General features: G+C 37.9%; 1 protein-coding gene across 3 annotated transcripts in view; it reads left to right on the plus strand.

Annotated features, from left to right (window-relative positions):
• ctnna2 (catenin alpha 2) overlaps positions 1 to 26529 on the plus strand; it is a 443954-nt gene that overhangs the window by 345541 nt on the left and 71884 nt on the right. For all 3 annotated transcript variants that reach the window (XM_039689255.2, XM_089132075.1, XM_039689246.2), the window contains 2 exons: positions 1536 to 1616; positions 22175 to 22327. In XM_039689255.2, the coding sequence (XP_039545189.2) occupies positions 1536 to 1616; positions 22175 to 22327 (234 nt within the window). The remainder of the gene's footprint in view (positions 1 to 1535; positions 1617 to 22174; positions 22328 to 26529) is intronic.

The raw sequence follows: 26529 nt of genomic DNA on the forward strand, positions 1-26529 counted from the left end.
ATAGTGGAAATATGTAGTTCAACTTGTTTACTTGAGTGCCTTGAAGATATTTTTTTTCAATAATTTGATACCACTAACCTAGCCTAGATAACCTCCAGCAAATTTAGATTTGCTCTGAAGATTAGTCTGGCAAAGAACTCATTCAAGCCCATTTCCAATCCGTCGAAATCGCGGCACCAATCAGAAACGTTGGGGCCGGCTTTACACGATGACGACAGCGCTGGGATTTTGAAGCAGATTTTGTAGCCTACATTACAAAGATGGATGCCGCCGTCGAACATCACACGTTCGAATCAGCTATAGCATCTGTTTTAAGTGTTTTGAACGTTTCCTTTTTGTTAAAAACCGAGCAAAGACTCACACAACACTCTGAAATGTTTCTCCGCCGCTCTGGATACGTCATCTCCTTCATCGCTCTGACATCCATTGGTGACGCCCCTCTGGAAATGATTTGTCTGTGATGCTTTGCCAGACCATAACCCAGTCACAACTGGTCTGGTTTTAACCAGGCTACCACTAACGTAAAGAACTTTGGCAACATCACTTATTTAATGAGTACTTATTGAATCAACGTGGTACCTTCTAAAGTTTCAGGCAGATTGATAGAGAAATATTTGTCCCTTTATTCAGGAAGTTGCGTAAAGCCAGCCAACGAGATTGTTCATTAAATGTAGTTTCTAGGCAGTTTGGAACTGTCTTTTTTCCTTTGGCTTCCTCTCTAAATTAAAGCTTATTCCATAAGCATTTGTGTACCACGCATCGAGTGTGTCATCTGGGGAGTTAAGTGTTTTTAAGCACCTGTGAATTGATGATTCAGAAAGAATGACTCTGGTCAAATTTGTTCATTTCCTCTCTGCAGTTAAACTGTCAAAAGATTGAATGGGAGGGTTGAAGAGGCAAAAATGCAATTGATTCATGCTATGAATATAATGGAGAATTGTAGACACTCAACTCTGTAATCCTCCGAGCTGTATTGGTGAAAGAACATGCAAGTTGTGCAGCATTCAGAGTTTGTTGCGATTTTCAAATGGCTCCAGGCTATAGTGTCCTCTCGGCTTCATCAGATGGAGTGCTCTGCACCCCACAATGTGTCTTTTATTTGGCTATAAAGGTTTAATCCCTGTCGTTTTAGGACTTGCCTGTGGCCAGACATTTTTGTCGAGGAGAAATGTAGCACAGAGGCTTCTTTCAAGTTAGTCTGTCTGCAAAATCTGCTACTGCGCTCAGTCTTTTTTATCGTTGGTCGTGTCCACTCTCTATTGTTACTTTATGAGGCACTCGCTTTACTCCGTCCCTGCTGTGTCTACATTTAGAGGCACTTACAGGGCTCAAATATCAAGGGGTTTCTAAAAAAGTTCACCAAAACCATAAGGCCAACAACACTTTTTTTTTTTTTTTTTAAATTAACACTTACAATCTCTCTTTATTCGTTTGGTACTCTTCCATGTTCTTATGGTGTGAGCTAATTGGATATGAAAAGGCATTACAAAACAAGTAACACTCTGTTTCTCAACCTTTCTCCCTTTTTATTACAGACTGGAAGAAAAGAAAAAGGAGACCCTCTGAATTCAGCTATTGACAAGATGACCAAGAAGACCCGTGATCTTCGCAGACAGGTTAGTCAGTCTTCAGTCTGCTGTCTTTCTAGAAATAGGAGCATAAAAGACTATGACCATTTCACTGAAAGGAAGAGACTCACTAAAGGTTTACAGCAGTGGATTCTGTCTTTCTTGTTTTTGTTTTTCTATTCACGTCCCCTTCCCTTTAAAAATGATATCTACACTCTCAGAAAAAAGGTACAAAAGCTGTCACTGGGGCTGTATCTTTTCAAAAGGTACACTTTTGTGTCCAAAGGCTACATGTTGGTACCTTAGTGGTACATATTAGCACCTAAAATGTACATATTATCACCTAAAATGTGCATATTAACACCTACAATTGACATATTACCACCTAAAATGTGCATATTACCACCTAAAATTGACATATTAGCTCATGAAATGGACATATTAGCACCTAAAATGTACATATTAACACTTAAAATGTACATAATAGCACCTAAAATGAACATATTTTCACATAAAATGTACATATTAGCACCTCAAATGTACATATTAGCACCTAAAATGGACAAAAGTTTACCTTTTGAAAAGGTGCAGCCCCGGTGACAGCTTTTGTACTTTTTTTCTGAGAGTGTATCCGTGTATCTATCTATCTATGATATATTTTACTTCATGCTATTTCATGTCATTTTATTTTTCACAGAATTACTATTTTTTTCACACGATACATTGTGTTTTGTGGAACACAAAATAAGATAAATAAGAGATGAGAGGATGGTGGTTGAAACTGTCAAACTCCAGAAAGCAAATAAATGTATCATTAAACGTTGTATACGACTTGTGCACTATATTGTAAGTCTGCTGAGGCCATATGATAATTCTGTGTGAGGAACAGAATGACATTTAAAGTAATTTTTCAATGAAGATCTGCTTTGCTGTACCTTTACAACTTTGAAAAATGCGGATTTACTCAATTGTGTTTCAAGGTTCATGCATCAGCTATTAATACTTGCGTAAGGAAACATAAATGTTTCCTTTGAGCCTGCAGATTGCTTTAAACCTTTAAATATGAAAAACACAACTCTAAAAAAAAAAATCATAATGTACAGCACTAGCTATGTTTTCAACAGGAAAAAGTCTTTTGAGAGCGCTTTAGACATAAATAACACTTCTTCATATTTCTGAACATCTGACTGTCATGCATCAAACAGCAGTATGTCTCTAACTGAAGAAGCTGAGGTCCATGTTCTTGACTTCAGCTATCAGCAGAGCTAAAAGCTCTTTTGAAGCATTTTCTCTCTGACATTGATGCATTATCACCATGACAATGGAAGAAAGAGTTGAATTGGTCAGCACTGGTCTAAACACAAGTCAAAAACACAGTCTAGAAATAAAACGTTAAGGTGTTAGACAGAGGGGCATTCCCATCAGGGTGAAATATAATTATCAGTCAAGTAGTTTTTGCTGTAAAACATTACATTATGCTATTGTATGATAGTATTACTTGACATTTGCATCAAGAAAATTAAGAATTGTGTACTGTAAGCTCATCATTGGGAAGAACTGATTAAGTTTGGGTGAGGGCAAGATTTTTGAAAAAAATGGCTTCACAAATTTCACTCTGTTCCTCACACAAAGTTGTTGTATGTCTTTTGAAGACTTGACATACCTTTATGAGACATTTATGGTGTTTTTCGTCATTCTGAAGTTTGATAGCACCCACCCAATTTACTGCATTTTATGGAAAACAGCAGGTAGGATATTGTTTATCCACACAAATCATCTTTTGTGTTCTACAGAAGAATAGTCATATTTTGTTTGGAATGGCATGAAAGTGCAAATGATGGCAGAATTTTCATTGTGGGTGAAGTATTCCTTTCATAAATTCACCAAATAACACATTCCAGCAAGGAAAAAAAATGGCCCAACACTCTAAACATCAAAATGTCATCTGTCAGAGAGCATACAATCACCACAGTCACCCTCTCATTTGTGAGACTTCACCATATTCTCTGACTGCGAGATTTTTTTTTTTTTGTGTGTGTTTGTTGTGTTTGAACTTTCCAAACTTGTTTTGTATTCTGATAAAAAAGCATCATTGCACAATTATTTTATAGTAGATGTTTTACCACTGCCATTTTTTTTTCTTACAAGCTTCGAATCGGCTTAGATTTGTCCCTGTCTGCTGCCTTTGAGACATTGTTATGTGGTTCTATTGACCGATCAAAAAATCATTTAACTGGCATGTTTTTTGTCGCCCTTCACACTTTCTCCCTGGTACATTTTCTATGAGTTGTTTATGTATATTTTAACACGGTAATCGTGTTCGAATCCACGCCAAAACAACTGGAACAAGATTGTCTGAAAGAGGTGTCTTGGCCAGACTGAAAAAGCACTCTGAAGACGTTTGGTTTAAAGTCAACTCTAAAAGACAAAGAATGCCTATTCATCTTAAATTGTTGCCTTGTAAAAGAAAATGCAACATTGTAACAATTTAAAGCGATAGTTCACTTTGAAATTAATTTTTGATATGTTTTAGCTTACCTCAAGGGCATCCAAGATGTAGGTGTCTTTGTTTCCACAGTATTTTCAATTTTGACATTTTTCAGTCAAACCGTTGTTGTCTATCAGTCATATAATGGAGGCTAAGGGGGTCCACCAAAAAGCATGCACAGAGAAGTCAAAATTAAACATGATTTAATGATTCGTAAATGTAAGTACACATTGATGGCCTAAGACACGAAACGAGCGGTTTGTGTGAGAAAACGAATCGCTTGCGCGCCTACGTCACTCTTTGTTTATACAGAGATTTCGGAAGTTTTACCTTTCACTAAACATATTTAGATATACGTGAAACCGCAATGGAAGACGATTTCGGTATATCTAAATATGTTTAGTAAAAGGTAAAACTTCCGAAATCTCTGTGTAAATATTGAGTGACGTCACACGCAAGCGATCACTTCCGGCGTAACATTGAACTGATTCAGTTCGGTTCAGTTGGACATTGCACAACTGATTCAGATCACTTGGACATCACTATGATTACACGAGGTAAAAACGATATAAATACTGTTCGTTTTCTCACAAAAACCGCTTGTTTCGTGTCTTAGGCCATCAATGTGTACTTACATTTACGAGTCATTAAATCATGTTTAATTTTGACTTCTCTGTGCATACTTTTTGGTGGACCCCCTTAGCCTCCAGTGTCAAAATTGAAAATATTGTGGGAACAAAGACACCTACGTCTTGGATCCCCTTGAGGTAAGCTAAAACATATCAAAAATTAATTTCAAAGTGAACTATCCCTTTAACCCCCCGTTTCGGAACAAAATATACAATCTACAGGTTTGAAAACACCCTTAGTCACAATACATTCTCGACTGATTGGTTCTGTGGGACCATGAGCGAGGATAGCAGATTTCAAATCTCACACTTCCGGGTGGTCCAGGTTGAATATAAATGCTAACAAATAGCTTTCTCCAGGTATTATAGACCCCATTGGCCTGCCCCCTCTGAGAGAAGACCCTCTTCACCCCACATCACAGTAAATCCACAGAGAGAGCAACTACCAGGGAATGGATGTTCATTTTGAGCGGCCTGCTTTAATTACACACTTGGAGTTCAGGAGTGTGTTAGTGGGTGTATAAATCAACTGGCGCAGAGGTTAAAAACAGTGCACACACACACACACACAGCTGGAGTTAGCTCACAAATGTTTGTCGTTTACTCTCCACACGATTTGTACGATCTTTTATAATTGGAAAACATCTTTAAAATCTTCCCCCTCCCACCTCCTTGCCCATGACTGTAAATTTGAGGGTCTTTTTTTTTCAGACTCAGCAGTCGTACATCACCTTCCTCATTTCTACTCCTCCACGCTCCTTCCCTCCTCGCTGAACCAGGCGGCCGCCTTGTTTCCGCATCCTCTGTCAAGCGCTTTGCTGGACCAATATTTGGAAAGCTGTAAACTTTCCCTGACACATGTATTGTAGTTACATGTCGGTTAAGGGAGCTGGTTGTTTACAGATTTGCCAGGCCAAGCATTTTTAATCCTCTTAAGACATCTATTTCATTCCCATGGTCTGAGGCAGAGCAAGATGTTTCCCTCATGGATGCATGGAGGTTTTATGGTACAGTAAAGTGCTTTGAAAGTGTTTGATAGCCCTGATTTACCCCGGCTCACTCGTCTCTTGGTAATTCAGACCGATCACTTCCTGTTTCCACTGCTGGTGGGCTCCATATGCTCTTGCATCTGATAAACCACCCCTCACCTTAGCAGCATGTCACTAGAATCTCATCGCAAAAGAAATTACATTTTAATCACTTTAATGGAGTTTGAGATCCCCGAAAAACTTGCTGAAGGATCAAGGGGGATTGCAGACCAAGCTGTTTATGTATCAGATGTGAAAGCCATGCACATATGTTGGATGTTCTCATTACGTATTTTAATTTCAGGCAGTGATCAATTGGCAGCAGTCGCCTTCTGTGTTTTTGCTGTTGTTTACCAACCCTGCAGTACAACAACCATGGGCTTTATAACAGAAAGAAAAAAACTACTGATTCGATCAAAATGACTTATTAGGGTTGTATTAGTTGATTGCGGGAAGATGATGCATTGAGGGGTTGAGGCTAACCAATGCGCAACTCACCACGCAGAACACAAAACAACCTGATTTTTGCAAACATTTGCATCTATGGATCTGGGTATGTGCTGCGTTTGGCATGGTTTGTGTGTCTTTTTGTAAGTGAGTAAATGCATTTCTTCTCATGGCACAGCCACGGGAGATATGAGATGTGAACCTCTGTGATCCACTCAGGGCTTTTCAGGCCCCTCAGTCAAATGAATGGAGGCATCGCCATCTCATCAAATCAGTCTCAGCGGGGAAACATCCGAGTGTCTGTGGCAGCAGGCTTTGAGTTATTACTGTCTACCTGGAAAGAGGATATAGCACCCCGACCAGTGCGAAATCACGATCGCAAACATTGCAGAGGACCGTGGTTGATTTTCGTATTGCACTGCGTTGTATTAAATTTCGACTGTTTAGATTCAGCATGGATTTACAAATTGCTTTTTGTTTAGACAGACAGACAACAGACATGATATGTAGATCGATATATATATATATATATATATATATATATATATATATATATATATATATATATCTCAGAGTTTCCACTTGAATAAAAATGGTGAGTTTTCGCTTTTGATGATGACATTTTGATGATATGCCGGTCAAATATAACCTCTTAATTAGTTGAGAAAAAAAAAATTATATATATATATATATATATTTTTTTTTTTTTTTATTTATTTATAAAGGGTTCAGATGCAAAAGCCTCTAAATGCCATTTGAAATGTTCTTCTTTAATGATGATTTGTATCAAACTTGTATATTTAAGTTCAGTAATTTCACTTAAATAACAATTAATAGGTAATTATCATTGCCATTTAAGTGAAATCACTGAACTTAAATATACAAGCTTGATAAAAATGATCATTCTAGAAGAAAATTTCAAATGGCACTTAGAGGCTTTTGCATCTGAACTATTCATATATATATATATATATATATATATATATATATATTAGTTGAGAAAAAAAATATATATATATATATATATATTGTTCAACTAATTAAGAGGTTATATTTGACCGGCATATCATCAAAATGTCATCATCAATATATATATATATATATATATATATATATATATATTGTAGATAGATCTGATCTGATGACTAGTATGGGATTGTGTGTGTAAACAACAACTGATTAGAAAATAATAAATCTGTTTTGGATGAATATTGTTCATGTAGGTATAGCATAACCTGCAAGGACTTGTTAATGAAATTCACAGAGCATCTAAAAAAGGTTTACTGTAGACAGATGTGAAAATTGTGGTAAACATTCTCTGATCTAATTTGAGGTTTGACTAATTGAATCCACGAGAAAGAGAGTAATGTCCATTGCTTTGCATAAATGCATAAGCAGCCATTTATGCAATACAGCCATGCGTAACCATGCAACTTCAGCCCTGCAGTGAGCGCTCTGACTAGTGCATTAGCATCGCTATCAGATCCATCAATAGTTCCGCAGAACAGATTAGAATAGTTCATATATACAGTTGAGATTAACCTCAAAAGTGTCTTCCATTGCCCATTCTCTCACCCCCAAGGCGTCATCTAACTGACGACTTGGGAAGCATTTGACCATGCTACAATATCTGACGCTTTTGGTGCCCTTTAGATGACGCCCTAGGATCGCGTGTAACCCTACCCCTACCCCAGACCTAAACCTACCCGCGTCATCTAACTGACGCTTTCCTTTATGCTGTGTTCACACCGAACGCGAATAGCGCATCAAATTCGCGCCTGACGCGTCTAGTTTGACGCTTGACCACTTTGTGTTAATTCGCGTGTCAAGAGTGAAACTGGCGCGCGTCAGAATCGAAATCTGTTTGCGGCCATTGTTTTTATGTCGAACGAGCATTCAGCAAGAGAGTTACCGCTCTGTATTTACTCTGGAGAGCAGGATAGCGGCGTGGGGATCATCGTCGCTGTATATTTGTGTCCACCGGACCCTTCGGAGGTGAACCGTTTGGCGAGTTTCACCATTTGCTCGCTCCAGGAGCTGCGCTGGATGACGGGCGCTGTCAGCGGTACTTCCGCGTGTCACGCGCCTAGTTTGATGACCTGTTGTCCCGCATCGGAGAGAGGATCACCCTCGCCCTCATCCATCTAATCTGTCATTTGTTTTGATGATAAATATAGCCAGCTTTCAAAAGTTATTAACCTGTCCTTGTGATTTTTTTTTCTCTCACGTCCAGACATGAACTTCTGCACATAAGGTTATATGTTGATTGTCTTTAAATCATAATACATTTCATATAATCTAGATATGGAATGAATAACATTCAATACAAAATGAACATGTCTCGTATATAGAAATAATGTTTTAAGCGATAAATTTTTTGCTTTGTTGTGCATAATCCCACCATGCATTTAGTCATATTAACAAAATAATTAATTGAAGCATCCAGACACTTCACCACGTGAGCAAGCAGCTGGGCTCCTGATTGGTTAACGCGGCGCGAATTCACGCCAAAGTTCAGATTTTTCAACTCGGTCGGCAGACGCGAATTCGCGTCAAACGCATGAATGCACAAATGGCACTAACTAAATCATTCGCTCAGACGCTCAATTCGTGCCATTCGCGCGAACAAGTCGTATTCGCTTCTTCCGCGCCACGCTCCACGCCTCATTCGCGCCACAGGAATTTTTTACCCGCGTAACGTGTCTTTGTATTGACTTAACATTGAAATCATTGAACGCACCATTAGCGTCAGTTAGATGATGCCGTAGGATTGTGTCATGTAACTGACACTAAAGGGCGCCTAAAGCATCAAATATTGAAGCATGGTCAAAAGGTGACGCATTGGGGTGAGAATGTGTTGTTACAGTATATCTCCTTCAGAGGACAACTGGTTATTCCCACTGTATCTTCTTTATTCATTTAGGTTATTTTTATTAATGGAATGATGTAGTGGTTCTGGGCTGGTAACCAAAAAGTTACTAGTTGGAACACCACAAAAGGCGATCTTTGTACTATCACCATTGCGCCCTGGAGCAAGACACTTAGTTTGCTCCAAGGGGACTGTCTCTGTAATGAGTGTACTTTTAAGCACTTTGGATAAAAGCATCTGTTTCTTGACAGAAAAGTACTATGCTTCAACTTTGGTGCTGTCATGGTACCCATTTAGCAGACACTTTTATCCAAAGTGACTTAGGGCAAACTTATTACAGGGACAGGCTCCCTGGAGCAACCTAGTGTCAGGAGCCTTGCTCAAAGGTACAATGATGATAACTTATGGCTCTGTTCCTGAGGAGCTTGAACCACCAAACTTGCACTTTCTTTCTTTCTCGCACCTCCTACCAGGGTAATTCTGCAGTCAATGGGCCAGTCCTGGAACTAAACCCAACATTTGTCAGACCTCTCCCCCAGAGGCGTACCTCTCAGATGCTGTCGTGTGCTTGAGTTCCATAATGCTCTTCCACCGTGAAATACTGAAAGAGAGAAAAAAAATAAAACAGAATAATAGCATGTAAAAAAAAAAAAAATCGGAGGTACCGACTTCTGGGTGTTTATAATGAATAATACTGGAGGTGTGAGAGCGTACCGTGCTGAACTTATACTCTTAATTATCGCTTTTATGCAATTATCAGTCTCCACACACATCCCTTTACATCACTTTGAGGTATGTGTCATCTGTCATCACATTCATAATAAATGTGTCTGTCTAGTCCTCCCTCCCAGCTCTGTGTTGACGGATAGCTTACTCCAGGATGCTCCTCTAGTGCACAACATTTCTCTGAACATATGCTTAAGCAAGCAAGCTCTCTCTCTCTCAGCTTCTCTAAATGGGGATCCATTTTGTAAAGTGCTAATAGAAACAATTGAGCTCCTGCAATATGCAACATTTGCTTTAAAAAAAATGAAATTGTTTTCCTGTAGATGTACAAAGCTTTTTGATTTTTCTTATTATTTACTCTGTGTGAATGAGTGTAATTATTGCTATTGGCACATGGCTTGTTTTTGTGACCTTGTGAGAGAGCTGGCACTGACTGCTATTCTGACAGTGTCTTGTTTCTGCAGCCGCTTTGACTTCTTTGGATCTGTTTAGCTGACAGCTACTCTTAATCTACATCTAAAAAAATCTCAGAGAGAGACTCCCAGAGAGAAGCTCATAAATCTCGCCTGCTCTCAAACTAAAACCGATTTGTGGAGCTCAGTTTTAACACTTCTGAATCAGCATTACATTTTCCCACATTTATGAAATTCTTGAGCAGAAATAGTTTGAACTTTAAACAATCGTTTTGAGTGATGTCTGCAGTCTGGAGAGTTTGGGTTCACTCAGCGCTCTGTACTGTCAGGCTGTACTGTACAATATGGCTGTCATTTTTTTTTTTTTTTTTTAATATAAAGGCAATTGCTTTTGCACAACATGTACTGTTGAATGTATGCTTTGAGATTTTATGTGTCATCAATTCCCAGGCATTCACAGAAGCATCTTAACACTGACATGTACATGCTGTAAGCTCAGTTTTGGGCACTTTATACTTATATATATTTATTCTGTGCTGTATTTATTTTATATTTATTTATTTTATTTTTATTTAGTATTTAGAGCATAACATGACATTTAAAAAAAAGTAATAATAATAATAAATATAGCTGCGAGCAGCGATTGCGGGCCCAAGCCGGTGGCACCGCAACCCCGATGCCTTTAGTTACCTAAAGGCACCGGGATGGTGGTACCACCGGCTTTGGCCCTTTATCGCTGCTCACAGCTATATTTATATTTAATATAAAGCCGGTGGCACCGCCACCTTGGTGCCTTTAGGGTTATTCTGTATGACGTGCAAAAACGTAACCCCCACTTTGACTGTCGAAAAGAAGTGTATTGTAGAGCTTGCATCAATGCGGACTCGATGCGCTGTGCGCTGTAACTCCATGTGGCTTTAAGCGCATCATTCTCCACTCGGGATGCGCATAAGCGTTTTGTGCCACACTGTACTGAGCCTTTCATATCATAATGCAGTGACGCAATGACAGATTATTAATTGCCTTTCTTGTTCTGTTCCATCTATTATATGTAGATAATAGATAGGACAGAGCACTAAAAACCTCAAACAAAGCACTAAAAACTTAAGCTGTTTGCTGTGTAGTCTGAGAATGAGCTGTTTGATTTGCACCCTCTTCCTATTCACTGTCCTCCATAAAAACCAGCTATTCAGGTCCATGTTGTTCTAGAAAGTTTGTATGTTGCTGCCTCATTTAACATCTCTGCTATACATTTAAAATAATTATCTAAAATAATTTATCTTTTTGATTTTTGTTATCTTGTTTTTCATGAATGTATTTTACAACAATACAAAGAGCAATGTGTATTTACCACTAATATAGTTTGTAATGGCTTTTTTTGTCATAGATTATAATCATATATTTTTTTGGATTTGTTATTTATCTTTATAATGAAGTTGTCTGTATTAAGTAGATTGTGTTTAACACACACAAGAGTGATTTATCAGTTCAACACATAGTTATAGAAATTCTACTTTATCTAAAAAAACCTGCACTTTATACATACACACACACACACACACACACACACACACACACACACACATATACATAAATACATGTAAATAAAAATACAAAAAGAAACATCAAATGTGTTTTTAGTCAGAGTATTATTTTATACAGAAACAAATATTTGTAATTCAGAAAAGAATGAAGTTAGTGTTTTAAAATCTTAAGGAAAACAAATATATTGAAATATAGCACAAGAATTTTAAATTCATTCAGCTTCAATTACAAATACAATCTTACTTTTATTTAAAGCAAACTATACATTTAAAAGATGGGGGTTATATGCCTATTTGGTCATTTAAAAAAAATACAAAATTGTTATGCAAAAAGACAAGGACTTAGAGACAAGGACTTATAGGAAAAATCGCAGCCAGCCACACTGTGTGGTTCAAACATACATAAACACAGACAACAGCCCTCCCCTCCCCCCCACACATACACACAAACACAGACAACAGCCCTCCCCTCCCCACACAGACACACACACCCACACAGAGAGAGAGAGAGAGAGAGAGAGAGTGAGTGAATCGCAGGGGAAATAAATCCATTCAAACTACAATATCTGACTTTCTGTTGCTCAGAGCGAATGACTTTAAATTGGAAAGTTGATCGGCTTGACGAGAACAATATACGTGGAAAGTTTTGTAACTGTAGGTAAAATGAGCAAAGTTATAACACATTTTATGTGTCCTTTTTTAGTCATAAAATTCATTTCCTCGTCACGGCCAGACCGTTCGAGATATCAAAAATCCGTCCGGAATTGAGCATCCTCAATGTCTTGACTTCATGCACACCGAGTTTGGTTGTGATTGGTAAACAAATGCGTTGTAATTTGATGTATTTCTCCTAGGAGAATTATTCAAACAACCCATAATTCCCAACTTCCTTCTTAAAACTTAGAGCACGAAAGTTGTTTGGCCTGATGTGATCTTTAATTGTACCAAGTTTCATATTAATTCATGCAAGTGTGTTTGATTTATGGACAAATTTTCGAATCCCAGTCCAGGGGGCGCTGTCGAGCCGCCCTGCCACGCCCGGTTACCAGCTTCTGCCTGGCCCTGATGGCCATGGGTTCTGACCCGTGTGCAAAGTTTCAAGAGTTTTAGAGGATGTTAAGGCCCCCGAAAATGCCAGAGAACTCGCACACAGCAAATAAAGGGTTAAAATTAACCTGACAGGCGCCCCTCCTCTCACTCACACAGAGAGACACTGAGAGACTGGCAAAATTCTGAGATTTTCTCTACATTCAAACAAACATATCTGACTTTCTGTGGGTCCTAGCTAATGAGTGTCAATTAGAAAGTTGTCCGGCTCGAGGAGTACAATATACATACCGATTTTTGTAACTGTAGATAAAACTAACAACCCCACTTTTGTCAAAAGGTGGCGCTACTGAGCCCTCACCACGCCCGTTTCTGAAATGTTGCACATGTCTACTGGCTAATAAATGTGATGTGTCTGTCGAGTTTCATGCAATTTGAAGCATGCTAAGAGTCTCAAAAGCATCCTAAAAGAATGGTAAAGTTTGATGCGTTGCCACGGCAACAGTTTCAAAGATATCAAGAATCCATTTACAGGTCTTCATCTGCCATGTATTTGCATTATACAGATGAAGTTTGAAGCAAATCGAGTTAAAATTAGAGGGTGATTTCAAAGCATTTTGAAAATGACACACTTCCTGCTGCCAGTTGGTGGCGCTATAACTTTGACTCACAATAGTCACATCCATGTAATCGTCCTCTTACAGCGAACCCACTGCTGAAGTTTCATCAAGATCAGTTAATGTATGCTGAAGTTATAACACACTTCCTGTTTCACGTTTCTCGCCATAATTTTGTTTCCTCGCCACGGCCAAACCGTTCGAGATATCAAAAATCCCCTCGCAAACTTTCATCCTCAATGTCTTGACTTCACGCTGACCGAGTTTCGTCGAATTTGGATCAAAGCTCTAGGAGGAGTATTAAAAATTCCATTGCGAGTGTTTTACGAACAACCCTAAATAGCCGACTTCCTGTTGGGCTGGGGTAAAAAGTAAAAGCGCGAGGTATAGATGAAACGATGAGATCAACATGTGTACCGAGTTTCATATTATTACATGCAAGCGTGTTTGATTTATGGACCAAGTGTTCGGACCCCGTTCCAGGGGGCGCTGTCGAGCCCCCCTGCCACGCCCGGGTACCAGCTTCAGCCCGGCCCTGATGGCCGCGGGTTCTGACCCGTGTGCAAAGTTTCAAGAGTTTTCGAGCATGTTAAGGGCCCCAAAAGTGCCCGAATAGTCGTTAGAAAAATAAAAGAAAAAAAAAAAAAAAAAAAAATAATCGGAAGGAAAACAATAGGGCCTTCGCCCTTTCAGGGCTTGGGCCCTAATAATAACCTTTGGACTGAGACTTTGGGGAGATACAATAAAAACAATAAAACATCACCAAGGCTTTTAAAAAAGAATATATATATATATATATATATATATATATATATATATATATATATATATATATATGAAAAATTATTGCAATATAAAATAAGTGTTTGTTTTTTTTTCTCTTTTTGTGTGTGTGTGTGTTGGCAAAGATGAATTTTAGCTGTCTTCAGTGACACATGGTCCTTCATAAGTCATTATAGTATGCTTATTTGGTGCCCACGAAACGTTTCTTATTATTACCAATGTTAACATTCTGATTAGCTGTCAGTCTGATTTTTCACATATTGCATATAGTATGCTCCATGTAAACACAGATTACAGTTAAAATGTTTTGAGTATGTAAGACATTCAAGAGCATTCCTGTATGTCAAAGAGAATCAAGAATGATGCCAATGTCATGGGTTTAATCCCCAGGGAATACATCAACTGATAAACAAAATGTAATGTAAATTACTTTGGATAAAAATGTAAAAAATATTTTATTAGCAATGATGTATTAAATTGATCAAAGCTGATACAGATTTTTATAATGGTAATGCAATAGTTTTTAAATTAAGTCATGTCGTAAATAACTGTGAAAGAACTGAATGATCAAATTCAGTAATTGAACTTTTGAATTATTACAATCATAAATAGTTTATTGTAGAGCAATTTTTTTTCCAGGCCTTGGTGATGAAAAATGCACCACTTGTTTCATAATCTGTAAAATTTAGTGTTGCATTTCAAACATGGACTATTATAATATGCACATAATACCACATACATTTATTTACAAACTGTTTTATGAAGCATATATTGAAAATCCATTAACATATTCATTAATGTGCCGAGTCATATACTTGCACATTACATTTTAATGTTGTAAGGACAATGAACCATTTAGCCAAATATTTGCTTTAGTTGAAGTTAACTTAACACTGTATTTTAGATATACTGTATTTTAAAGACCCCGGGCTAAAAATGAAAAGAATTATATTTCCTTAGCATTGCATCTGCAGTTACATTGAACTGATTTATGCTGACACAAATCTGTAGTGAATGTCACACAGACAGACACAGAAAGAGCCCCAGAGAGACGCCACTCCCAGTTTTTGCTTATAAAAAAAAAAGCCCTGCATTGCAGCGCAGTCAAGGCTGAAGTCAGTGGGCAATACATTAATGCAGGCAGTGGGACTCAAGCTGGAAGTACTGCGCTCCTACTTGCCAATAAAGTCCTCAGTGGTCCCTCACCGATCAGGGATCAGGTTGCATTGGTACCTCAGTCTGTCATAGCGGAGTATGACAACAGCAGCTGATAAACCCCTGTGCACACCTCCTCACATCGCTTCTCATTAACAGTCTAGAAACACCTTCCCACAAGCCTGTTTTCTTCTTATTTCTATTTCAAGAAATTGCCAATTGTCACACTGCGGCCGGCACATCCTCTCATAGATGCGTGTATTGACTTGTTACGTGATTCTATATCAGAGATGAGACCTCTTTTGTTACAGTATGTGAACATGTGTTATGTAAGGATCTGCTCCTAATTTCTCAGTACCCCCTATTCTTAAAATATGTTGCAGCTTGCATTACGAATTCACATTACGAACTATGTAAAACCTGGAGATAAAATCCAGCTGGACCTACCTTTGAGTTCGGCCAGGAGTAAAAACATTTACATCAATGCTAAATGCTATCCCTCCAGATCAAGACAATCATTTCTCAGGCTTTCTCCACTCTACCCAAAGACCTCTGCGGTGATCACTGAAGGATAGGCGGCTTTGCTATCAGATTCATTTACAGACATGACAGGGAGATCAAACAGCACATATCCGCTTGCTCTGTTTCTTTTCTCTCCACCCCCCTTTCTTTCCTGATGCCAGTGTTAATACTATAGACGTTGTCACTTTATTCTGATCTGTATTGGCTGCCTTTTCTGCTAACCAGGTACAGAAGCATGTTTATCCTGTGATTGCCCTTGACATCATAGTAAAAAAAAAAAAAAAACCCCAAAGCTTATGCCGCTACCTGCAGAGAATCCACATTATAAGACTGAAATGCAAAGTTTAAGCCACTCATCCTTCGTTTTGAGAGGTTGTGTTTAATCATGTTCTATTATTTTCGGTGATTGCAAATATTCAAATATCTCGGTCTCTCAGGCATGACACGGAAATAATACCAATGAAGATTTTCGGAAATTGGTGGAGAACGCGGGAATAATTCAACAGCATAATGAACTGCTCTTGTTTTCTCGGATTAAGAAATAAAACATCTGTCGGCTTTGTTCTGAGCCGTACACCGAGTAGATTAAAGAAAGATCATTGAATTGCATTGCTGGATTGTCTTTATATCTCTGTGACATCTGTTTTCATGTTGTAGCAGGTGGCTAATCCTTAAAAATACACTTTACTGTTTGTTAGCGAAATTTGCAAACAAAGCTAATCTCGTTTCTTAAGATCCTCCACTATTTGCGACAATAAAAGTTATATCCCCCGGCTTGGCTAAGTGCATGCTTTCTTCCTTATTTTGTTTGTATTACCTTCTCAATTTGACTTGATTGAGTTTGCTATGCTGATTTGTACCGGTGCTTCAGTGGCATTTGGATGAAGAGAATGAAGGAATAGAGAGAAATTGGGAAGAGAGGCAGAAAGACAGAAAGGGGAAGATGACGGGTAGGATCACAAGATTTCCATTTTTTCAGTCTCTCAGAGCAATTTGAAGCAAAGCACTTCCTCTACTCAGTGTTTTCAATTTTTGGCTTGCTGCTTTTGTAGTCTGTGAGAAGTTGGCGGCACCTTCCTTTCGTCAAGCTTTTTTTTTTTTTTTTTTTTTTTTCAATTTAGTCCTGAGATTACATGACTATAACTTCAATTCCCTCTTTGAAAAAGACATTACACATGAGGGGGTTCACCGTGGACTAGGCCTACTTGTTGTCTGGTCGATGTTTAATGCTAGTGGAACATTTAACAAGCTTTTGCAAGTGTGGGAAATATGTGTATTGATTTAACAAGTTGGAATAACATGCAGTATATTCAATATAAAGGTCTGCAACCTGAAAATGAGATTTCCCCAGTAAACAAAAATTAATCTCACTGGAATAATGATGATAGGATGCAAATGGAACTGACCCTAAAATGCCATGGTCGATGTCAAAGGAAATTAATTATGGCTTAAATAATCTTAATATAAAAAGCAGAGACAGATGAATTGCTCTCAAGCTCTGTGAGAACTGAAAAATTTATTTTAAGAATAAATTAGGAGTAGGGGGACTGAAATGCTGTCAGACTGAGTCCCAGTTTAACATTATTAATATATTCAAATACTAGTATGGTAGTGTTCTTCTTTTTCATGTAGTCCTCTTTTTTACAGACATTATGACTCATGTTCACTCTAGGATATTTCTAGTGCATGTCTTTATCTGGTATAAAAACTATATGTTTTGGTCACTTTTTTCTTTATCAATTTAATTTTCCCTGGGGTTGCACCCCAACCATTAGGAAGACAAGCACACATCCTTTACCAGAGGTTATTAGAGACAGAGTGCCAAGGTTCATTAAAACATTTCAATTAAATCATCGGCACACAGGGAGAAGGATCATTACCTACGAAGTGTGCTCTGTTTTGTGAATTTCATGCTCAGGTGGCCAAGAACTCCACCACTGAGTGCTGCACATTGATTGAAAAGATGACGTCCTCATGCTTGGCTCTGGTTTCATTGCCTGTTTCACATCCCAGCGTGGCCTTAAACCTCCTTCCATGCAAGCAAAAAAGGCCATATAATACACTGTAGTGGCAGTTATTGTGTAGAAACCGTCCTACATTTGATCTTATGATTATATCTCAAATGTGCGTATGTGTGATTCAAAGAACAAACTTACAAAAAAAAAAAAAAAAATGTGTGTATGCCTCTCTTCCAGTTGTGAAATCTATAAATCACAAATGATCTTTAAATCGTATACAGCTGAATGGTTTCAGATCTCCGCCTTGTAAACGCCCCCTATTTTGTATCACTATATAAAAGAGCACCAGTCCAAATCCTTTAAATGATAATGGTTTGCGGCAAGAAATGTTTGGATTTTCAAATACCTGCAGTACACCGATTCTCTGCCACAAGAAAAAGTGTAGAAGTCTGCTTAGATCCTGATAAAAAGCACTTTTCCACGTCAAAGACAGAAAAAATCAAAGATTTTTATAAATTGGATTTTAGCGTACAAGTTCAAGTTCAAATATGTACATGAACACGTTTTATAAATGAGGACCCACATTGCCAATTTATTTAAAAAAAAAAAAGGTCTTCTGTATAGATCTCTTGGGCCTTTGATTAAATTTTAAAGAACACGTTATGTCAAAAAAAGGTTCAGTTTAAGGAGAAATGTCTTAAACGATAAGATGTGTAATGTTTAATGGGTTATTTTTTCTAGTGATAAAGTATATTTACAAGCTATTTTTCATAAAATGTAAAAAAAATAATTCAAACTAAATCTATAAAATGATCCCATGATGGGAACCAATAAAAGGTTATATGAAGTGTCTGATGTACAATCCTTTAAGGTTCTGTTTGCAATCAAAATTAATCACAGCTTTTGATTAGTGCATTTCTTCATTGATTGGAAGAAAAAAATCTATGCATATGTAAATAAACCCAGCCAAGCTGATTACTGAAAAGGTGCTGATGTGGAAACGTGATCATAACCATGATTATTACAGTTTTTGCAGATTTCTTAGGATTATTAGACTAAGAAAGAGTAAGGAAAGTCCTGATTTCAATGACATGTCCCCTTTAAGGGTGGCTCAAGTTCTGACTGGCCAACTTTCTTGCCAGTGATGGATTATGCGATGCCTTTAGCCATACTTCATCATTACTGTCTGCCCACCATTGACTAGAACAGGGTTTTTTAATTGGTTAAGATATGTGCGTGCCTCACTGAATGATAATTATTGCTTGTTAGGAGTTTCCCATCAACCATTAGAGGACATGTGCCATGGGAATCTATCTAACCCATTAGAATAGCCCACAATGTTGTTATTATTATTTTTTTTCCATGCATATAACTGTGAATGATGCTGATGTGTGATTCTGCTAAACTAGAATTGTCTATTAAAGTCGCAATGATATCATAATTGATCTTATTTTTATGGAATATTTAAATGAAGAGTTCAGATGCAAAAGCCTCTAAATGCCATTTGAAATTTTCTTCTTTAATGATGATTTTTATCAAACTTGTATATTTAAGTTCAGTAATTTCACTTAAATAACAATTAATAGGTAATTGTCATTGCCATTTAAGTGAAATCACTGAACTTAAATATACAAGCTTGATAAAAATCATCATTAAAGAAAAAAATTTCAAATGGCATTTAGAGGCTTTTGCATCTGAACTCTTCAAATATTTAATATAAAAGATAAATCCATCTTTTTTTTTTTTTTTAAATGCATGTGACCTCATAATATCGTCCCCTCCCTCTTGCAGCAACATCTCTTCTCCTCTCTGATGATGTGTTTACTGGCGTGAGGGCGGGGCAACCTGTCACTCACATGAGATCACAGCAATAGCAAACCACAACCATCAAATCAGTTCCTGATGGACAAAAGTCCCATCCAACATTGTTTCTTGTTTGAGAAGCCATTTTTCTCATATATACATTACATAAGACTTTTGTACCTTCTATTTATGCCAACCTTAAAGGGTCATTTTTTTCAACCATTTGCATTAAGCTTTGTATCTTTAGAAACCCATGCAGTCATATTTTTGAATGGTCATGGTTAATTCCCTTATTTTGCCCTGAGATGGGAGAAATAAGGATTTAAGTGTTTTACTTCCTGCTTATCATGACGTAAAAATCATCATTTTGCGTCACGATAAGCAGGAAGTCATATTTCATTGAAATCTGTTTAGACTGCAAACATTAGCTCATTATTATTCCAGGGTGTGGGACCCACTCACCCTACAGGCCTATTACAGATTAGTGGGTGGGACTTCACCTGCAGATACTGAATCAATATCCGCCATCTTGTTTGGAAGCTAAGCTAACAAGCGCTGTGGAGATAGTAAGTTATGACAATGACGGAAGAAACTAAACATGATATGAAAGAAGAGGATTTTGAATCTGATGTTCGTGGCTATCTTTACGAGTCGCAGTATAGTTTAGAGCAGCTGAGGCTGATGGAGGAACAGGAGGCGGCTGCCTGTCGGCCGAGGACCCCTTGCCTGTGCTCTCGCTGCGTGCTACGGGCTACGGACACAGCAATAGTCCGTCTGCATCAGAGAATTTCAACAATGGCAATTTCTCCAGAACGAAAGCTCTGAATCAGACGAGCACACGGACGTTTGTGTTGTGATAGTTTCGCCTGACAGAACATCCAGGTATCATGCAGTAATTCACCATACAGAAATAAACACAAACGAGGAGTAATTCACTAATGAGTTTTCCAATGTAACGTTTACGGGGTTTGTTGTTGTGGGAAGAAGGAGGCAGGAACTGGCGAACATTTTAACAATTTAATAGTATAATGAACAAATACAAAATGAAAGTATAAGCCAGCAGCCCCTCATTAGCTGCGTTTCCATTACCCTTCAATTTGCGCAAATTGAAATTGCGAAATGAAAATACGCTCAATGGAAACACGTCAATTTCGCAAAAACTCCCGTTTATCACAAAAAAGTTTTTTACGCTCGCATGAGGAGGTTTTTCGGGCAATTCGAAAAAGGTTTTTTTCGCAAAACTGCAATGGAAACGGACTTATTGATGACTGCTGTAACGTTACATACAAAAAACAACAACAAAAAAATCAGGCCTGTTTCTCTCTCGATCTGCCGTCGACGATCCTCATTTTATGCTTTCGCTCCTCCGTGAGAGACGCGAGACCGACCCACAGGTGTCTTTCATCATCACTCACGCCACCGGGCTCGCGCAGCGCGCCGTACTCTTACGTCCCTCGCCCTCGATTGTCCTGCTCGCCACAGCTAACTAACTAGACATTTTGTGTGAAATGAATGTCAAACTCTGGTGACAGCTAATGTTATCCTTGTAGACGGAAGAGTGAATTATCTGTTTGCGCTGTTCCGGATTAGTGGGTGTGGCTTGTGGAACTGTGCAATGCGGTGCATTGTGGGACTTGTAGTCCTTCATACACATGCGCCGCTTGGTTATTTTCTCGGACAAGAGGGCACCAAATTTAAAAAAATAAATAAATAAATCTTTTACATTTCGACTACATGTATGATCCACTTTCAATAAAGATTAATGTTGCAATGGGTGAAATGCTTGTTTAAAGAATATTGATTTCTATTAACCTAATAAAGAGGGGGCAATCATGGCCAAATGTTTGAGTCAGATTGGTAACCCAAAGGTTGCGGGTTCGATTCTGAATACCGGCAGGAAATGACTGAGATGCCCTTGAGCAAGGCACCTATGCCCCAATGGCTGTCCACTGATCCGTGTGTGTGTGTGTCACAGTTTGCAGTGTGTTCACTTCTCATTACTCTTAATGTGTGTACACTCACCATGGATGGGCTACAGTATTATGCTTTTCTCTTACCTTGTTTTAGGTTGATTTGATACTGGTTTATGCTTAGGGTGACCAAAAGGTTGCTAGTTTGATCACTGCAATTAACAAGCCATATGATTTCAGGATTTACCCACTAAGCAAAGCATTTAACCTTGCTTGCTATTCATTCCTTGCCTTACCTATTTACCTCCTTGTGCTAACCTAAGTAAAATGGCAGATTTCAAATCACACACTTCCAGGGGAAAATTGCCATTCAGATGGATGACAATGATAGATTTTTCAAGGTATTACAGACCCTCTTGAAGCATCTCAAGGAACAAGTGTTAAGATATCAGTGCATCGGTGCTTATGCCCCTATAAACGTGGTTTCTGTTCAGTTCTGTTCAACTCCATCTAGCTGTTTTAACACAAGATACCACTTAAATGCTCCATTAGAAAATGTGTTAAATCTTTAGTTTACCGCTTGCAAAAGCTCTATAGTAGGAGCTCCATGTACAAGTATTATGTAGGACAACAGCTGATCCCAACTCATTCTGTCTCTTTCCTCTAGCTAAGGAAGGCTGTTATGGACCACATATCTGACTCTTTCCTGGAGACCAACGTGCCTCTGTTGGTGCTGATAGAGGCGGCCAAGAGCGGTAACGAGAAAGAGGTTAAGGAGTACGCGCAGGTCTTCCGTGAACATGCCAACAAGCTGGTGGAGGTGAGTAACACATAACACGCCCTCACTCAACTCCCTCATCTCATTCAGCCCGAGTGAATGATTCTTATCTGGGGAACCACAGGCCACTATCAGTCAGAGCACGAGGTGGCCTTTAGGAAGTCATCTGCCAAGGCAAGGTAATTTAATCCTGGAATATGGTGCAGTGGAGCTCAATTCTGTAATGACAAATTTGTGTTTGATAACATGGATTCGGATCACAGAGTGGGAATGACAGCGGGGACATCTTTTTTTATTTATTTATTTTTTATATTTAATATCTCTCGTGACTCGACTTCAAAGATGCGGTTCATTCCCATTATTGCAAAGCAATATGGTGACTGAAGGAAAATGCCTGAATAGGGAAGAGACACTTATCTGAATGCGATTTCAGAGGATGGTATGTCAAAAATGCAAAAGGGCATATAACGTACACTGAACAGAACTTTTCGAAAGCATTGGGGGTCACTTCTGAGCAAAACTGAAAAATCCTGACATGTTCTCACACTCACTTTTGCACACATTGATTTTCACATACTAGCTAGTAGTGTGGGTGCACATGTTTTCCAATAAACAGTACTGTTTTATAGATTATCCACACAGTCCAATCGGCGCAATTTTGTTCCATAAACTTAAACAAAACCTGTGAGTGACATCTAGATGGTTGCTTTCCAAAAGAAGAGCTTTTGGTGAAATCAGCGCTTTTAAAAAGATGAGAGAAGTTTTAAGATCAAATTCCAAAATGTATTTATTATTAATGTGCTTGCATTGGACTAAAAATGGCATATTATCACATGCAGTTACAATCAAAATCTTTTCTAAAAGAGTTATTCTTGTGATGCTGTGTGCGCTTTGGTAGAGAACTTGTTGGGCCTTGAGGGCCCTGAAGAACCATGATTTATCTGACCTATTGGAACACTGATGTTAAAGGTTGACACATTTAGTTCACAGATATTTTACGGCAAGTATGATAATGTATATAATTCTGGAATGCAAATATTTTCGTCAAATAGCCTGCATCCAAGTATTTTAGTTATTTATTTATTTATTTTTTTATCAGGGAAATGTTCTAAAGTTATTCCATAATAAAGCTTGTGGTCGGTAAGTTATTTATTTATTTTTTTTATGTTTTTTAAGATCTATTATGCCCACCACAAAAATACAGGACGAATATTATTTTATATCTAAATTTTAAACAGCTGTTTTCAATTTTAATATATTTTAAAATGTATTTAGCTTTGCCTGTGATGAAAAAGCTGAAGTATAATTCATATGATATCATATTAGTATCATATGATTAACCATCGTAATATTCTGATTTGTTGCTCAAGATTTTTTTTTTTTTTTTCAGGTTCTTTGATGAAAAGAAATTTCAAAGAACAGCATTTATCTGAAATATATATTTTTGGAACAATACAAAAAAGTATTTTTCATCCCTTTTGATCAATTTAATGAAAGTATTCTTTGAACAACAACAACAACAACAAATGAAAATTCTTACAGACCACAAACTTTTGAATGGTAGTGTTTGTATAAATAAATATATTACTTATCCATGTCCCTTTGAGAACGTCCCCAAAATGAGCTTTGTCAGATTTAACTACATTCCGGGGACATTTTCTGCAAATTTGTCCTCAAAGCATAGACGGGTTAGGAGCACACACACATAGAGTTGACCTGAAGGGAGTGCCATTCCTTGACTTCATCAAATATAATGTTCCCACACTGGTATGATCTCAGAATAAAGGACAGCCGAGCGGCTCAATTCTGTTTTTCCAGCTGATCAATAGTCACTGTTTCATGCCGGGGTCAAGGAGCCTGATGAAATAGAGGTCACGTGCCATAGCTCTACCCTGAAGCAATGTCTGTACTGCTGTTAAAAAAAAAAAAAAAAGGTCTCTCTCTCTCTCTCTCTCTCTCGCAATAAATAGCAACAGCAATGGGCACATGAATATGGATTATATTTTATTCAGAAAGCAATAATCTTGGGAAATGTTACAACAATTTCATCCTCTAAGCTAGTAAATGCAAGTATTATGAATGCCTGATCTCTTTTGAGAGCCATTATGACATCCACTTAATGGTTAATGTTAATGATTTCAATACATTTTAAATAACACTTTCTCATATTCACTTTGTAGACTACAAATGACTCCACTAGTGTCTGGGTCTAGGGTATTTTGTTCTACATTCATGTAATGCAATGCACCATAAAATGACTGCCGATTTAAAAGGTTATTAAAATATTTGTAGCACAGCTGAGATGTGGGTTATTAATGTGAACCTGTTGACACACTTTCTTTTTGTCTTGCTCTCTTTCTGTCACACGCAGACACATGAGATGGCACATAAAAACACAAACACACCATCCCACACACAACTGTCAATGGGGAAATGAGTGTAAACTTTGTTGTTTCATGCTCTGTGACTCAATGACCGGTTCATCTCTTCCAATTAAAAATCGTATTTTATTTCTCTCATATTTGCATGCATTTATGGTACTGATTCTGCTGACTTTAGCTGTTCATGTCTGCTTGGGTTACACTGCTTTGTTTTATAGCCAGCTTTAATAAAAGGTTAATACAAATGTGTTTGACTTGGTAGGTAAAGCATATTATTTATTTTTCTTATTTTAAAATGTGTTCCTATCCCAGTTTAGTGTTCAGAGAGAACTTAAAGGGATAGTTCAACTGTCATGTTTTTCAAAAGCTGTATGCTTTTCTTTCTGTGGTGGAACACAAAATAAGATATTTTGAAAATGAAAGTGAAATGGCCTCCAGTGCTGTTTTGGACATTGAATTTCATTATATGGACAAAAACATTCGAGACATTGCTCAAAATGACTTTTGTGCTCCACAAAAGAAAGAAATGCATACCGATTTGGAACAACATGGGAGAGTAAACAATAAGTGGCTTTTGAGTGAACTGTCCACTGAAGCTATTTGTTGGCCATTCGTGGGGCAAAAGCAATTTTTGCATCCCATTTTACTTCTATTATCTGATGTTTTGAAATGGGCTACTGAATTTTAGGGCTGGAACCATGTTTTATTAATTTACAGATTTACAGTAAATACAAGAACAGTTTTAGCCTTTTGATAAGCCAATGACAAAGATAACTTTTTGTCTTAATTATGCACAATAGGACATGGTGCGGACATGCATTGTAAAAGTAAATTGGTCAATTTGGATTTAATGTTTAATGTTTAATGCTCTCATGTGTCAGTAGAAAAGAAAAAGATTCATAAAAGGTCAAAACCTCAGTAAATTCACAGTGTTTTTCAGAACTGTGCCGTGGCTTTAGATTTTCACAGTGACCCTTTTACTTAAAAGCAATCTAAACCAAAATCTGCACATATAATAATGTGTGAATTTACCCTTTCAAGGGAAAATAAGTTAAATGTCAATGCTGCCATTCACTGGCACCCCTTCAGGTTAGTCTCAAAGGTCACAGGTCACGATAAATACTCTTATGTGACTGTGGCATATTATCATTCAACAGTTGCTAAGTTACATGATAAAATGTTTATCAAATAGTTTGTGTTCAGGATGGAGAAATTGTCATTTAGTGTGAGCAATGGAAATAGTTTCTTCCTGACACAAATTGAAATGCCTTAATAATTGCCAGATGTATTATTCCTTTTTTTTTTCTGGCCATGACAAAGAAATAGAGTGAAAGAGAATGAGAGGAAAAAAAAGAGATAGTTCCCCAAGCCCAAGGCAATGCTGCCACAGCTAGCAGACCTTGTGTGCGGGTGTAGAGAAATATTTATGAAGTGGGTATGGTGACCTTAATTAGCAGAGATTGCATTAGAGAATGGACTTGTGTTAATAAAACAAGGGAACTGGGATTTCGCTCTCTCATTTCCCGCTCCCTCTCCGTCTTACCACATGTGACATCACAGCACGAGGGACTAAAATCATCTCTCTTACTGACAAGGGACGATTAGCGGTGAGCACTGGAAAGCTAGCAAGAATACCTGCTAGCGGTAGCCTTTTACACTGACTCAATAAAAAACCATAGACAGTATAAGAAGTGGAAAGAGGAACTCCATTGAGACAAGTGAAGCCCGTTTTTTGGCGATTTTTTAGCACTTCCGTTCCTGACGTGCAGACTCAAACAGAGCTTGACAATGTAGATGTGACGTGATCAACCCGTCTGTCTTCTAGTGGCTGTGGCATGAGAAATCTGAATCATTCCCTTCTGA

This window comes from Pimephales promelas, chromosome 6, assembly GCF_988280905.1.
Source record: "Pimephales promelas chromosome 6, fPimPro1.hap1.1, whole genome shotgun sequence".
Taxonomy (NCBI): Eukaryota; Metazoa; Chordata; class Actinopteri; order Cypriniformes; family Leuciscidae; genus Pimephales; species Pimephales promelas.